Here is a 16,288-nt window from a genome sequence, read left to right as displayed (position 1 = left end):
TGGAGAATTGTGATGATGCTGTGTATTGAAGCAGAGCTAGTTTGCGAGTCAGCAAGTTACGGTCCTGAGCAGTATATTTAAGGTTGCTGAAGTGTTTACTTATTTTTTCTTCTTCTTCTATAAATTATGCTCAGCTAAAGCAGTATATTTAAGTTTACAAGATTATGCTCATCTATATATATATATGAATCTGTTTTCAAACTTTTCACGAATCTATAATGATATTTATATATATATATATAATAATACAATAATGGCATACCTCTGTGAAGTGGTCGCCGGAGTGGGAAGGGAAGACTGTGTCCGCGCCGGAGTGGGCTGGGCAGTGCTGTCGCCGCTGAGACGTGCTCGGTCCGTTCCGTTCGCGAAACAGAGAGGAAGAGCAGAGGAGGAGACGAGGAAGAGGCTGGGTTGTTCCGTTCGTTTGGGCAGTCGCCGGAGGGAGGAAGGATGAGTGCAGTGCAGTAGGGGGCTGAGAGTCCTGTGCGCCTGCGCCGTGCATAGAGAAGGAAGAGAAGAGACTCTTCTCTGATGCCCTGCAGCCCTAGTAAAAATAAAATAAAAACAGATTTTATTTAATTTTTAATTAATAATTATATAATATTATATTATTATATATAATAGTACTCGGTCGGTTTCGGTTCCGTTCGGTCGGTCCGGACAATGTTTCCAAACCGACCGAACAGTGGCGGTTTTTTCGGTTTCGGTTTTTTCGGTGTTCGGATGGTCGGTTTATCCGGTTTTTTCGGTTTTTCGGATTTTATGCTCAGCCCTAATGGAGGCTATAACTCTTATACTGATGGTAGCCCTTTACACTAGTAGAGTATCCTCCAATATAATTGCTAATTACCTGGTACCAACTTACTCAGTGTCGGCTTTCACACATCAATATAGGTAGCTCTTTTCCAAAATGGAGCCTGAAAAAGAAACTGGATTAGGAATGCTCATACAAAGATAATGATTTGATCAAATATAAATTGGATGGTCTTAATTTTTCAAATATGATTTTTTATTCCAACAAAGTATAGGACTTATAACGATCATTTTCTAAAATACAAAATATATGCTCATCAAATTTCTTCCAAACAGGACAAGAGATTTATGCAAAACACATATGCAAGACAAGATAATCAATTTATTGGAAATTTCAAATAAAACAAACCCCCAAGGATTTCCTGAGGGAATCAAATCTGACCGTGTCTAAGGCTTTAGTAAAAATATCTGCAATTTGTTTGTTAGTCTCAACATATTCTAAAATCAATGTTTTATTTTCAACAAGTTCCCTAATAAAATGATGACGAATGTCAATATGTTTGGTGCGAGAGTGCTGAACAGGATTTTTGGAGATATTAAAAGCGCTTGTATTATCACAAAAAATGGTTAAAGTTTTAATATCAAACCCATAGTCTGCCAACATTTGTTTCATCCACAAAAGTTGAGTACAACAGCTTCCAGTAGCAATGTACTCAACTTCGACTGTTGACAAGGAGATGAAGATTTTGTTTTTTACTATGCCAGTAGACCAAATTGTTTCCTAAGTAAAAACAACCACCACTTGTACTTTTGCGATCATTAGTGTTTCCTGCCCAATCTGCATCACTATAACACACAAGGTTAGAATTTGTTTCTTTGGAGTACCAAATGCCTAAATCAAGAGTATTATTGATGTAACGAATAATTCTTTTTACAGTAGTCACATGAGACTCCATGGGGTTCCCTTGGAAACGAGTGCACACTCCAACACTGTAACTGATGTCAGGGCGACTTGCAGTTAAGTAAAGGAGACTCCCAATCATATTCCTGTAAAGAGTTGGATCAACTTTCTTCCCATTTTCATCTTTAGATAATTTGACCGTAGTACCCATTGGAGTTTTAGCAGGTTTAGATGCATTGAGTCCAAATCTTTTCACTAGACTTCTTGCATACTTGCTTTGTGAAATGAAAATTCCTTCATCTGACTGCTTCACTTGAAATCCTAGGAAGAAATTGAGTTCTCCTACCATGCTCATCTCAAACTCTTCCTGCATTTGTTTCACAAACTCCTGCACTAGAGAATCATTAGTATAACCAAACACTATATCATCAACATAGATTTGTGCTATCATAATATTTTGATCAAATTTTTTGATAAAAAGTGTTTTGTCTACTCCCCCTCTCTTGTACCCCTTTGTAATGACCCAACTACTCTAGACTTTGGACCATTAACGACAACTATACATAGACACTAATTCTTTTAATAAAACTTACGAAAACATACATTTGAAATAACATATCTTTATTAAAGGTTTAAAACTATATAAAATTCATAAGTAGGATATGGGATCCCATTGTTGTTAAAAGAAAAACATAACATAATCTTAAATAACATGAATTACATAATAAAGTGCGGAAAAATACATATAAAATTTAAAAAGACTTCATCCTCGATCGAACACTCGGTCCATTGACTCCATTCCGCCTCAACGCACATCCCCAAGCTTCCAAGAACCTTTCCCGCCACTAAAGCTATTTTCTTGCACATATAAACAAAAAGGAATGAGCCTAATGCCCAGCAAGGAAAATCTAACACATAAATCATATACATAAAATTCATATCAACATATACTAAAACATATCATAACATATGTCACATATACTATAATGGCCATTATTACATGGGGTCCCATAAACTAAACAAGTCATATGCCCATTAGATTTGTGGGGCTTGCTGGCTAAGCAAGTCATATGCCCATAAATTTATTGGGGCTTGTTAGTTGTATAGGTCATATGCCCAAGTCTACAAACATACATATCACACAAATCATAAGTTAACATAACACATAAATCATAAGATAACATATGGCACAACACATAATATCCTATCCTATTTTCCTTTCCAATATACCGGGATGATGAGAACAAAGTCGGGATTTTGGAACACTCCTAAAAACCATTAATATAGAGGTGAGTATACTAAAGAGCATGAGATGAAAAGAATGGCAAACTATACCATCAAAAATATACTTACCAAAAACCTTATGTTCAAGATCTTAGATTTCCTATCCACGAATAAAGAATAAAGTTAGGGTGCTTAGTAGAAACTATAAGAACTTAAAGAAAACAATACAGAAATGAACTAGAATTTGGAATACCTTTAATGCTTCTATGACCGAACTACTCCTCGAAACCGAAATATACTATAAACCTTACTTCCCGAGTGTTTATTAAGCTTATAATGATTATGCTTATAATTCCCAACCCAAGTGTTTACACTCTCACAATAACCTAGCAACTTGCAGCCTCTGAACTTAGCTTGATGAATGAATGAAAATGCTTGGTGTTAGACCCTATTTATAGAGTTCTAGGAATAAAAATCTTCTTTTTGGCTTTGAATAAAAATAATAAATTTAATTGAAAATATTTTAATATCCTTCAGCCAAAGGCTTAGGAATTGGTCAAATTGTTCAGAGAGAGAGTTTTAAGGAGTTAAAGCTTGATTTATAAAACAAAAATAATAAAAACAAATAGAATCCTAACTTCTAACTCCCTAAATCTCGTAACTCTAAACTCACCTGCAGTAAAATCAACATATCTAGAGCTGTATGGCTTCGATTTAGACTCTCTTTATACTGTTAGAAATTTAATTCAATTATCTACAACTTTTTAGAAATACCATTTTTCCAAATTCATAACATAACCAGGTCAAAAACAGGTCAGAAATTACAGTACCCTAAGGTTACGAAAAATCTATTTAATTATCTAAATAACAACCTAATCCACAAATAAATAAAATTGTGATAAATATCATGCTTCTAACAGATTCTGGTGAAGACTAAGTCTTATATTTCCCTTATTTTATCATTAAAATAATAATTCCTTAATAATCATGCATATGACACGTGTCATAATCTTATTGGCTCTATCTAAACCTTAGGTTATAATAATCATCATATTAATAACTAGCAACATTAATCAAACCTTATGTTATAATTAATATTCTTAAACTATAGGTTAAACTTATAAAATCAATAACTATTGCTAGGTGTTTCCAACTAAATCCCGGCTTGAACCAAAATCCACAGTAATAATCATATTATAACTACTACTAGCTATTACTATTACTACTACTATCTAACTAGCTAAGTAAAGTTCTTGGACTCTACACCCTTTGAGACCAAAAAAATGAGTTAGTCTCTCATACCAAGCCTGTGGGGCTTGTTTCAGCCCATACAAAGCTTTGTGCAATTTAAAAACATGATTAGGATTGTAAGGATCCTCAAACAATTTGGGTTGTTCTACATAAGCTTCTTCATTTAAGAATCCATTTAAAAAGGCGGATTTTACATCCATTTGGAACAATTTAAAACCAAGAACACATGAAATAGCTAGTAATAGTCTTATGGATTCAAGTCTTGCAACAAGGGAAAATGTCTCATCAAAATCAATTCCTTCAACTTGAGTGTACCCCTGTGCAACTAGTCTAGCTTTATTTCTTATTACGGTCCCAAATTCATCAGTTTTATTTTTAAATATCTACTTTGTACCTATAACATTGGTATGACTCGGTCTAGGGACAAGAATTCATACCTCATTCCTTGTGAATTGATCTAACTCTTCTTGCATAGCATTGATCCATGATTCATCATTTAAGGCCTCCTTCACATTTTTTGGTTCCAAAGTAGAAGTAAAACAAACAAATTGAACCAAATTTACATACCTCTTTCGAGTGACCATACTCTCTTCAAGATTTCCCAAAATAAGGCCAGAAGGGTGATTCTTTTTTACTCTGGTTGATGGTTCTTTTTTAACGGAGTCAGAGGAAGTAACTGGATTTTCCTTCTCTGTTTGCCCAATTGTTGTTTCGACAGAATCGGCGTTTGATACGTCAACAGTGGCTGTTGTCCCCTCCGAAGGCTGTGCTGTCAGATCTGCCATTTCTTTGTGATGTTGAACATCAATGAGCTTGTCAATTTCCTCCTCATGGGAGTACTCAGAAAAATCTTTTAAATCATCTATAACCACATTAGCTGATTCCATAATAGTTTGGGTTCTCATGTTATAGACACGATAAGCCCTACTATTGGTGGAATAACCAAGAAAAACTCTCATATCGCTTTTGGCATCAAATTTTCCCAGATTCTCACGATCTCTAAGTATATAACACAGACACCCAAAAACATGAAAATAATTGACATTGGGTTTTCCACCTTTCCAGATTTCATAATGAGTTTTATTTGTACCTGGACGCAGAAAAACACGATTAATTGTGTAACAAACTGTATTAATTGCTTCTGCCCACAATTTCTTTGTGAGTTTTTTGCTATTAAGCATAACTCTGGCCATTTCCTGCAAGGTACGATTTTTTCATTCCATTACCCCATTTTGTTCAGGGGTTTTGGGAGCAGAAAATTCATGTAAAATTCTAAAAGATTTACAATATTAATCATAAACAGAATTTTCAAACTCCTTACCATGGTCACTCCTTATTCGTACAATCTTTCCAATGTTACAATTTTTTTCAACTCTCAATCTTGTACATAGAGTTTGAAAAGCTTCAAATGTATCTGATTTTTCTCTTAAGAAATCTACCCAAGTAAATCTAGAAAAATCATCCACACATACAAAAATGTATCTCTTACCATTAATACTTTCAACTTGTATAGGACCCATGAGATCCATATGCAATAATTCCAACACATTTGAAGTATTAATATCGGATAATGCTTTATGGGAAATTTTTAACTGTTTTCCCAATTGACATGATTCACACTTACCAAGCGATTCTTTACCCAGCTTGGGTATACCACAGATGAGACCTGCATTAGCAATCTTTTTCAAGTTCTTGAAATTTATATGTCCAAGTTTTTCATGCCACAAGTCAGTAATATTAAAACTTGATGAAGATGCATGACATGTGAATTTTTGTGTGAGAGTGTAACAATTATCCAAAGAACGAGAACCTTTGAGAACAATATCACCACTTTGATTTAAAACATTACACTCATCATGCGAAAAATTAACAAGAAAACCTTGGTCACAAATTTGACTTATGCTAATTAAGTTGGTTTTCAGCCCATCAACAAGAAGCACATTTTTCAGTTTCGGTAACCCTTCGATGTCTAGAGTACCTTTACCTAAAATATTTCCTATCATTCCATCCCCAAATGTTACTACTCCATAATTCAAGGATTTGAAATTGGTAAGTATGTTGGCATTACCTGTCATATGTCTTGAACAACCGCTATCAAAGTACCATGAACTAGATGCATGCATTTTATGACAGGTAAAGGTAGCTAAGCAAACAGAGTTAACTTTCTTGACCCATATTGTTTTTTATTTTGAATTTCTTTTGGTCAAGAATTGATTCATGCTACCAAAGTGTTTAACATAATTCTTTTTGAACAAATTTAACAGAGTAAAACACTTAGGTCTTATGTGTCCTTTCATCCCACAAAAATGACAAACTGGTACAAATTGTTCAATGTTTCTTTTTGGAGAAATTTTCTTTAGTTGTAGATCAGTTGCGACAAATGACAACTTTGTGCTCTCAGCAGCGTGACTTGTTCCTGCAAAACGGTTAGTTGGCACAACAGACGGATAATTCATAGATTTTACAAAAACCGTTTTTCTTGAGGACTCAGATCCATTAGATCCTAATCCACTGTAATCACCAACCTTTTTTCCTACAGAAAGAATATCATCCAATATTGTAGATCTAGGATTAAGAATTTTGACACATTTTTGCAAAAAATCAATTTCTTTATTCAAAGAATTAATTTCATCATTTTTGGAAGCAATAATCATCTCAAGTTTTTCAACAAATTTTTTATTATTGCTAGCCATTAGACGATTCTCAGAACACACTTTCAGCCATTGATCATACATTATTTTATAAGACACTTTCAATTTCTCCTCATCTAAGTCAAAATCATCAGAATTACTGTTAGAATTCTCATTATTCTGAACAGAATTATTAAGGCATAACACATCCTTGCAATTAACTGAAGAGAAAAACATACCTTTGTGAACAGAGGTTAAGGCAACACTATTTTCCTCCTCATCACTCTGTTCAGAGTCTTGATCACTCCACGTGGCTGTCATGACTTTCTTTTTCTTTAAGGTATTTGCACACTCAGATTGAATGTGTCCAAATCCTTCACATTCCCTACACTAAATACCATTTTTATTAGTTTCAAAGGGTTTAGAAAAATTACCTTTTGGATTTTTGGATATGGCCTTTTTGTTTCCCAATTTCTTTATGTATTTTTGAAATTTTTTTGTCAACAGAGCCATCTCATCATCCGAACTTTCCTTCTTTTCTTTAGATGATTTCAAGGCAATAGATTTTTTCTTGATTTCCTCTATCTTACCTTTTTGTTGGTTTAGTTCAAAAGTTTGAAGTGAACCCATCAATTCTTCTACTTTTATTTTTTCTAGATCTTTTGCTTCTTCAATTGCCGTTAGCTTTGTCTGAAACCTGTCAGGGAGAACTCTAACAATTTTTCTAACCAAAACATTCTCTTCAAGTTTTTCACCAAGAGCAAAGTATTCGTTAGCAATATCTGACAATTTCTCATAAAATTCAGTGAGGGTTTCATTTTCAAATTTTCAAATTTTGTTGTGAGCATAACAAGCCTAGAACGCTTGACATCAGCAGTTCCTTCAAATTGAGTTTGAAGGATTTGCCAAGCATCTTTGGCCGAAACACATGAAGAAATCAATTTAATGTAACCTTCACCAACGCAATTAAAAATAGCATGTAATGCTTTATTATTGTAACTGGACAGTTTGTCTTCAGCATCAATCCAGTCAAGTTCAGATTTTACCTTAGTTACATCATCGCTTTCTGCTGGAGGAGTCCAACCACTTAAAACAGCTCTCCAAGCCTTTTCATCTTGAGATTTGATGAAGGCTCTCATTCTAACTTTCCAATATGGATAGTTTGAATCGTTGAGTAAAGGGGGGCGAGTTATGGAGCCTCCTTCTATGAAAAAGGACATTGCAAGAACAAGAACAACAAATGGAATAAACCAAGATCACACTCAGAAATGAGTGACCTGCTCTGATACCAATTGAAATTCCATTTTTTAGTAATTACCAAATTAATTAAACCATGTGAATTAATTAAAGTGTGGAATGGTAATTAACTGTTTACACAGATAACAGTTCTGTCGGGACAGAATCCAAACTTGTCACGACAGAAACTGAACACAATAAAAAGGCAGTGCAAAACAATAAAGAACACAGCGGATTTTTACAAGGTTCAGAAACCCTTTCGGATAACCTACTCCTTGGGGCCACGCCCAAAGAATAAAACCAATTAATAAAGAATCACAAGTACAAAAATATTGACTTAAACAAAACAAGACTTCCTCTTGAGATTTGCCGCAACTTTGTTGTACTTCTCTTCACTAATCTGATTTTGATTGAAACGCTCAACCACTTGAACTCCCTTCAATGGCCAGCGAGTGCTTGCATCCTCCCGACACAAGGCTTGTAAAAATCTTCTCCCGAAGACTATAAACGTTGTGTTCAAATTACAATGTGTATTCACTCATGAACATGGTATAAACTCACCACTAAGAACTAAACACACATAATACTACAAGATCACGTGAATACTTATGATCTTGAATACAAAGAGGAACTCTCACAAATATTATAATAATGCTCACGAATACTGCACCAAAGAGTTCACTTTTCTCACTGCCTTTAGAGTCTTATTTATAAAGTCCTTTTTCGTGCTCATAAAGGCTGAGAAAGAATTCTTCTAATAAATGCAAGAATAATTGAAGATATTCTTAATTGATGAAGAGTTGCCTTTTTTAGAAGATGTTGATCCGACAGATACGATTTTTGTGGGGACAGCCTAGACCTGTGTCGAATCAAAAACAAGCTCAAAAAGGAAATAACAATTAATGACATTAAGGAACCAGTTTCCTGTTTTTAATTCTTGAGCTGCACAAAAATATATAAGCAAATAAAATAGAAACAACATTGGGTAAGTACCGAATATTTGCAATATAAATCTTCCCTTTATAAACAAAATGGAACAATATAAGCTAAATAAGGAAGCTCACAATTATCCAAAAGTCACAAAATAAGAAAGTGGATTTCAAAAAATTATAATAAAGGGAAACAACCAATTCCGAAAATTATAATAAAGGGAAACAAACCAATTTATCTTTTAAGAAAAAGATATTTCTATAAAAATGCCGATTATAGGATTTACAGCGTTGATCACCGTGGAAAAAACCATGTATCAAGTCTATTCTGCAAGAAGATTTCTACCTTCTCCCAGGCAGTACCTAGGGATGTAAATGGGGCGGGTCTGCCCCGCCCCGCTTCCGCCCCGCCCCGCCCCGCGAAAATTTTGCCCCGCCCCCCCCCCCCCCCCCGCCCGGCCCTACGAAAATTTTGCCCCGCCCCGCCCCGATTAGTTTCTTGGAGCGGGGCGGGTCGCCCCGCCCCGGCTTAATCGGGGCGGGTCTGCCCCGCCCCATTTGCCCCATTTAACTTCTTTTTTTTTTTTTTAAGAAACATTAAATTATAATTTTAGAATTTTCCCTACGCCTAAATATTATTTGTTATTGTAATCTTTATATTTTACACTTGGTATCAATTACACCATCAAATATTATATTTTGTTTTTTTATTTTAACATTTACAAAATAAATACAAGAATAAGGATGAATTATATAAAACATATTTTTCAATATTTATAATTCTTTTTAGTCTATATAGAATTAAAAATATTCTAAACCACATATAAAATGTCAATTTTACGTACTATGTATATAAGTAGCATGAGAGAATTAAATTAGAGTATAAAAAATAAAAAAAAATTGAGGCGGGGCGGCCCTGCCCCGTTTAAATTCCTAGCGGGTCGGGGCTGCCTCGCCCTGTTTAAATTCATAGCGGGGCGGGGCGGGGCGGCACCCCGCCCCGAATTACGCCCCGTTTTTACTGGGGCAAAGATGCCCCGTCGGGTCGGGGCCCCGCCCCGCCCCGCTCCGCCGCCCCATTTTGCCATCCCTAGCAGTACCCAAGGTTGTCCCGAAGGAGGACAAACGGTCCTGAAGTTCCCATAGTGTTTCATGCAGAAGTTGGCTCCCGAGATGTGTCCATAGCGTTTCATGTATATTCATTTACTAGTTACCCTCTTACTACTAGTAGCATATTTGTATCTTTGTCTAGAGTTATTCTACTTTATTGACTATTTGTTAATACAGGAAACACTTAGTTTATGTTATCATGTACTTGATAACTTTTTTCAACTTGTAATGGATGATTTCAAACGGCTCAACCACATGTTTATCCTGGCAAAGCTCTTAGGTTTTTATTATCAAGTCACTGATTCTTGAGCCTAAACGTTTTGAAATTTTCACCAAAGACGTGTTGGAGATCCGCTCCGTGTATATATGGACCTTGAGGCTGGCAGGAAGCGCTCTGGGGTTGAGGACAAGTTTATTAGTTATCGTGCTGTGGACGATGTGCATTCCACTTACGGTGGAGGACTCTTTCATAACGGTCGAAACTATCACGTATCTCGTTACAAGAGTAATGTAAGTTTCTTTCGTTTCTTTTCTTCCCTCTATGTTAGTTTGTATTTTCTTTACTCATGTTCACTCATCTGTATACAAAGATGTAGCTTTGTGGACATTTACAACATATATTTGGTATGTGTATGTAGGATACACTTGTTTATTGGTCATCGTCTCGATGTATTCCTAAAAGAAATCAGCTCGCTACGAAGCTTCTCAGCTTGCTGCCTCGCCACTCTTTCATCAAGTGCTTGAATAACGTTGGTGGCCTAGAGATGGCTCTTACCTTCTACCCTGAGTGTGCCAATGATGCCAATGATGCCAAATGTCACCCCAAAATGGTGGGATCACTTACACTTTGCCATGTCTCACTACAAGTTCGTTCTTGCTATCAAGAACACAATGACGGGGAGTTATGTGACTGAGAATTACGCTTTAGACTCTAGCTCAGTCCCTATCTACTTTGGTGCCCCGAGACTTTGTTCCACCACATTCAATTATAGACGGTTCAAAGTTTAGCTCCTTCGAGGAATTGGCTTCTTATGTGAGATTTGTTGCAAATGACCCAGTAACCTATGGAGAGTACCATGCTTGGAGAAGATGTGGGGTTTTAGCAAACTACATAAAGACCAGTGCACTGAGCCTTGACACCTTACCATGCCGTTTGTGTAGAGCCGTTCGTAGACAAGGAGGGAGAAATGCAAGAGCCTTGTGAGATAAATTCGCTTTGTTGTTCCAATCTCATTTTAAAGGCTTCTGATAATGTTTCCAGTGGATTTTAGAAGTCCCATTTTGAAGGGCATGTTAAGAAATGAATTCAAACAGAACATACATTTCAGAAATGTTCATATTTTAGTTGAAACCAAGATTTATTTGCGAAACCTACCCTATATAGGCCAAGCTTCTCTCTTTAATTGAGGGAGGGGGAGAGAATCCATTGGATATTTAACATCGAGTAAATGAGTAGCAATTGTATATATTAATTGACAGTGTGTATTGTATGATTGAGTCGTGATCTTACAGACAAGAAAATTTTGACTCATGGTCTTACACAGATAAGACCTCTTCTTCGTGGTGCCCCTTGATGGTGTTCTAGGAACCAACCATATTTTTCATTGTATAAAGAGCTAGCATTGATTATTAAAATTGTACCATATGTTTTTTCTTTTCCTTAACTAGGATGGATTCTGCTATTTCCCTTCACAATGATCATAATATTCAACAAAAATGTGGAACTAAAATACCTGGTCTAGAAAAGTGCAATCTACTCGATTGAATAAATATGCTGAATTATAAACCTACCCCTAAAAGTTTGCTGGTAACACAGAATCCTACTTAGGATACAACATTCAAAACTAGTCTTCTTTGTCTCCTGGCCTACTCTCTCTGGTTTCAGAAACAGAGCTGCTGGGATGATCAGCCTCATCTCTAATACCATTGCCAGTAGGCTCTTCTTTGTAAATGGTTTGTATAAGCATGATGATCACAACAATAAAAACAATTAAATATACACTCTTGATGCCAATAAGTGAATTTATGAAACCAAGTACTGATGGTCTGCTCACTCGGTTCTCGATTGTTCTTCCTTCCCTGTAACCTTCAAGAAATTGCGACACTTGTGATGCCTGATCCTCCTCATCAATGCTTTCTGAACCAATAACCTGTATAAACATGTATAGTACATTTGTAGATGTGTATATAAAATGTTAAGAATAGGAAGACTACAGCACAAATTTAGAAATTGATTTCGATTCGCTTGGGCCACTTTATAATAGAACTTACCGTATGGAAATCCTCATTTCGATTCCAAACAACCATTTTTGGCAGTTTTGTCTTCTTATTGACCCCAAACGTCTCAGCAAAGTCTCCCCACTGCTTGATTCCAACATAACCAAATACCAGATCCTGATTTGCAGATGCAGCAGATTTCAATATCCCGACAAGCTTCTTAGATTTCTCATTATCCTCATCCTCCACTATTGTCACTACGATTTTCCTTTTATCATCATCTAAAGATTTTAATGTGTCATAGGTTATGGGGAGAGCCAGAGGGAAGAGATTTTGTTTTACAAAATTCTCTAAGAACTCCTCTGCACGTCGAAAACATAAGTCAAATTTATTTTCAACTTTAAAAAAAAAAATGCAAATCTATTAACGAAGTTTTCAAGTAGACAGTACAATAAGGATTTAGAAAGCTGTTTCATAAATTCGGAGTACCTCAACATATGACAAAAAGATCCCAACAATAGTCAATTGGGAACTGATGTAAGACTAACCTTCAAAAGGGCCATAGAAGATACTTTTTTCCTCATAACTTGGACGAACAGCTACAAGGGAAGGAACCTTGTCAAAGTCATATAAAACCATGACATCTTCTGAGAAATCCTTTGCAACTGAAAACCATGCTTTCTTCTTATACTTAGTCGCTAACTTTGAGATGACCAACTCATTCAAGCCAAAACCAATATATAAAGGAAAGTAAGTGTCAGCAGCCTCAACAAAGTTACTAACAGCAGAGTCTGAATCAAGTATAGAAACATCAGGTGCCACAAATTTCTTCAGATAACGAACAAGCAAATCAGCTTTCCTAGGTCCATTATATTCTACTGGCACACCATGCATAAAGAGCTTGAGCATAGGAAAACCACTAATTGATGCAAAACATTAATTATTCAGTATTAGATGAGATCAGTAACTAATAAACATTATAGATTCAACTGCAAACATAAATGAATAGATGAAGAATCAATCTAAACAAAGCACATGATGATGTGATGTAAACTCATTTAAGCTGAAGGCAAACTAAAATCCGGTAACAACAAAGAGCAAGCAAAGTAGATATAAGTTCAAGAGAAAAGGGAAAGAGGTCGTACTCGATATCATGTTTACGAGCAAGACGAGAATACTTGTCAGCATCTATTTTAGCAATAACTATCGGCTCTTTCAGAGCAGCAAGCATTGGAGCAGCTGCATCTAGCTGGATTAAAACACACAAATTTTTAAATCTTAGCACAAGATGAAACACAACAGCTATGTAGAATTCTAATAGAAGCTCCAAAAAAGCTCATAATTGACAAAACACTAAGACGTTCCATATAAGATCGATGCAAAAAAATGAAATTCAAGCCTAAACTGTATTAGTTCCTGAACTTTTCAGGCGGTATTGAAGTTATAAGTCAACGGCATTGAACCACAAAAGAGTCGTTTTCTGTGCATAACGCTGATACAAATCATGCATATAGTTCTTTTCTGATAACATGACTAAAAACACGATCTTCAATAATGAGAAAGCCCAGTTTGGAAATAAATACCAATTTTAAACCGTTTCTACATGAAATTCTAATCAACTTGTTTCAATAACACGAACCATCGTTACAGAATAAAATTTGAAACTAAGCATGTCCCCTCAGGCATCAACCATTATACTGATTGTCATAAATTTTGAATCTTTTAATGTTCCATCAGCTAATACAAACTTGACCTTCTTGACGAAAATAACGAGGGAATTTCAAACAAATGAAATTTTCAAATATTTTTCCAACCAGAGATTCAGAGAGGATAACCTGACCTGGGGGGCAAGACGCTTGCAGTGGCCGCACCACGGGGCGTAGAAATCGACCAAAATATGGTCAAGGGTCGAAATCGCCGAGTCGAAGTTGGATTCATCCAATTCCAACACCTTACCATCTACAGCCCACTGCCCCTCTGTAGAAGACGACGACAACGCAGACCTGAAGATTTGTATAAACAACAATACCATACATCGTAATCCAGACGAACTCGACCCTGCCATCCCAATCTTCGCCTTCCTTCGCTTTCAGTTTTTCTTCTGATCGACAAATATTAGTGGTTTTTATTTTACTTCTATTCTAACTAACCTGATCAAATTTACGAAATATAAATAAAAAGAAAACCGTGAAAGCCCTCTTGTTAAAAGTTTAGACCTAAATTTTAAAAATATATATTTTATCATTTTTCACTCTAAAAAATCAATTACTAATTTTACTATAGTGCATTTGGAAAGCTACTCTCTAATTGAAATTTGGTGTAATTAAGAGTAATTACTGCATTTAGCGTGTTTATCTCATCATGTAATTTCACACTATGTAATTTGAAATAATTAAAGGGTCTCAATTACACTTTTTAATTCTGACAGCCCCATGAGAATTGGTTGTAATTATGCTGTGTAACTACTAATTTTTAAAAATTAAAAAAATTATTTATTCAACAAATATCCTCATTAACTTGGTGAGCAATACAACGATTAATTACATCATATGATAAATGACTAAAATCGTCTTGTAGACTAATCTTTGCCATAGAATAGACCACTTTATTTCCTTCGTGGGGAATATAGTGACAAGAACCAATATGACAAATATACAAGAAATGTGAATGTCCCCAACAATAATATCATCTACAAAAGCATTACCCCAAGCCCGAATAGCACTAATAGCATTAAGACAGTCACTCTCTACCAAGAGGACATGTAAATGTTCCCTGTGGCACCATTTCAGGGCCTCCAGGATGACCATTAACTCAGCAGTAGGAGGCAGATGAGAAGCCCAAACTTGAGAGGTAAAGAACCAAACTATGCCTCTCGTATCATCTCGGATCACTGCGCCAAACCCCATTAATCCATACTGAATACAAATGGCAGCATCGACGTTCAACTTGAATTGAGATGGAGGTGGTAATTGCCAAGCACGCCTAGGGGATCCATGTCTCCTAGGACTGCAGTATAGGGAGTATGAGCACTTGCCATGTAGACTAGTTTGGCTGAAGGGTACTGTAACATGAGCCACCTTGAGCTTTCTTGGAACTCAAAAAGAAAATCCCCCACTGCCTCACCAATAGCTCTGGGTTCCCGAACCTTCTCCTCATGCCAAGCACGGTTCCATTCAAACCACAACATCCAAATCATGCACAAACAAGCTTCAATGTCCACTCGGGCCATCTTGAATATGCCACCTGTGATATTGTAACGCCCCGGTTACTTGAGTACCGTTACTGTGGACTTTGAACAGTGCTTAACTCGCTAGACGAGTCATTTGGTTATAAACGTGCATCTAGGTGTCATTAATAGGCTAGAGTGAAAAAAAAATCTCGATTAAAAGGAATGGATATATTTTATTTAAAATATTAAACTATAATCCACATAATCATGATGATGCATGCAATTATCATCATATAATCCACATATAATCATATAATCACATAATTGCATAATAAATCAATTATGGCCCTCCTGACCCCTTAATCCAGGCATTAAGCCACATTAGGGAGTTTGAGACATTACAAATATATTCTGCAATCTTGGTCGTCCTCCAACCCACCAAAAGACTCTCCTAGTGAGAGCGATCCCAGCAAGACTTAGAAAACAGACAATCAAATAATGCATGGGTGATGGTTTTCTTAGTATCACCACACTGAAAGCACCTTGGATTAATGGAAATTCCTCTAGTTTGAAGCACGTGAGCAATAGGAAGAATCTCATGATAAACCCTCCAAATGAAGACTTTGATCTTGGAAGGAATATTAAGGTGCCACAATACTTTTCTTCACTAAGTATTCCCATTCTCCTCAAAAGATCAGACTTCTTTTTTAGAGTTTATGATAGCCTTGTAGCATGATTTGACACTATAATTCCCATGCTTAGTGAAGTGCCACATAGCTTGGTCCTTGATGCGTCTACAACTCAGGGGGATATTATTGAGAATAAGGTCCATCTCAACCTCCCAAAAGATTTTTTGAAGAAAGGCTTT

At 36.0% G+C, this 16,288-nt stretch overlaps 1 protein-coding gene and 1 pseudogene across 2 annotated transcripts; one reads left to right on the top strand and one right to left on the bottom strand.

Annotated features, from left to right (window-relative positions):
- The first annotated feature begins 253 nt into the window (after positions 1-253).
- Positions 254-11,265, top strand: LOC133814062 (alpha-(1,4)-fucosyltransferase-like; annotated as a pseudogene).
- A 451-nt stretch (positions 11,266-11,716) lies between these two features.
- Positions 11,717-14,403, bottom strand: LOC133817540 (protein disulfide-isomerase 5-2-like). 2 transcript variants are annotated; one of them, XM_062250090.1, is made up of 5 exons: positions 14,092-14,403; positions 13,397-13,500; positions 12,800-13,170; positions 12,306-12,613; positions 11,717-12,184 (listed from the first exon to the last, which is right to left on the bottom strand). In XM_062250090.1, exons 1-5 carry the CDS (start codon positions 14,314-14,316, stop codon positions 11,879-11,881), a joined length of 1,314 nt encoding a protein of 437 aa, XP_062106074.1. In that variant the 5' UTR covers positions 14,317-14,403; the 3' UTR covers positions 11,717-11,878. The 2 variants fall into 2 exon arrangements, with proteins under 2 accessions (XP_062106074.1, XP_062106075.1); XM_062250091.1 differs by having other exon boundaries at positions 14,087-14,215.
- Between the last annotated feature and the right edge of the window lie 1,885 nt (positions 14,404-16,288).

This window comes from Humulus lupulus, chromosome 2 (assembly GCF_963169125.1).
Source record: "Humulus lupulus chromosome 2, drHumLupu1.1, whole genome shotgun sequence".
Classification (NCBI taxonomy): domain Eukaryota; kingdom Viridiplantae; phylum Streptophyta; class Magnoliopsida; order Rosales; family Cannabaceae; genus Humulus; species Humulus lupulus.
The sequence above is the reverse complement of the archived record's forward strand: the minus strand, read 5'-3'. Positions and strand labels throughout refer to the sequence as shown.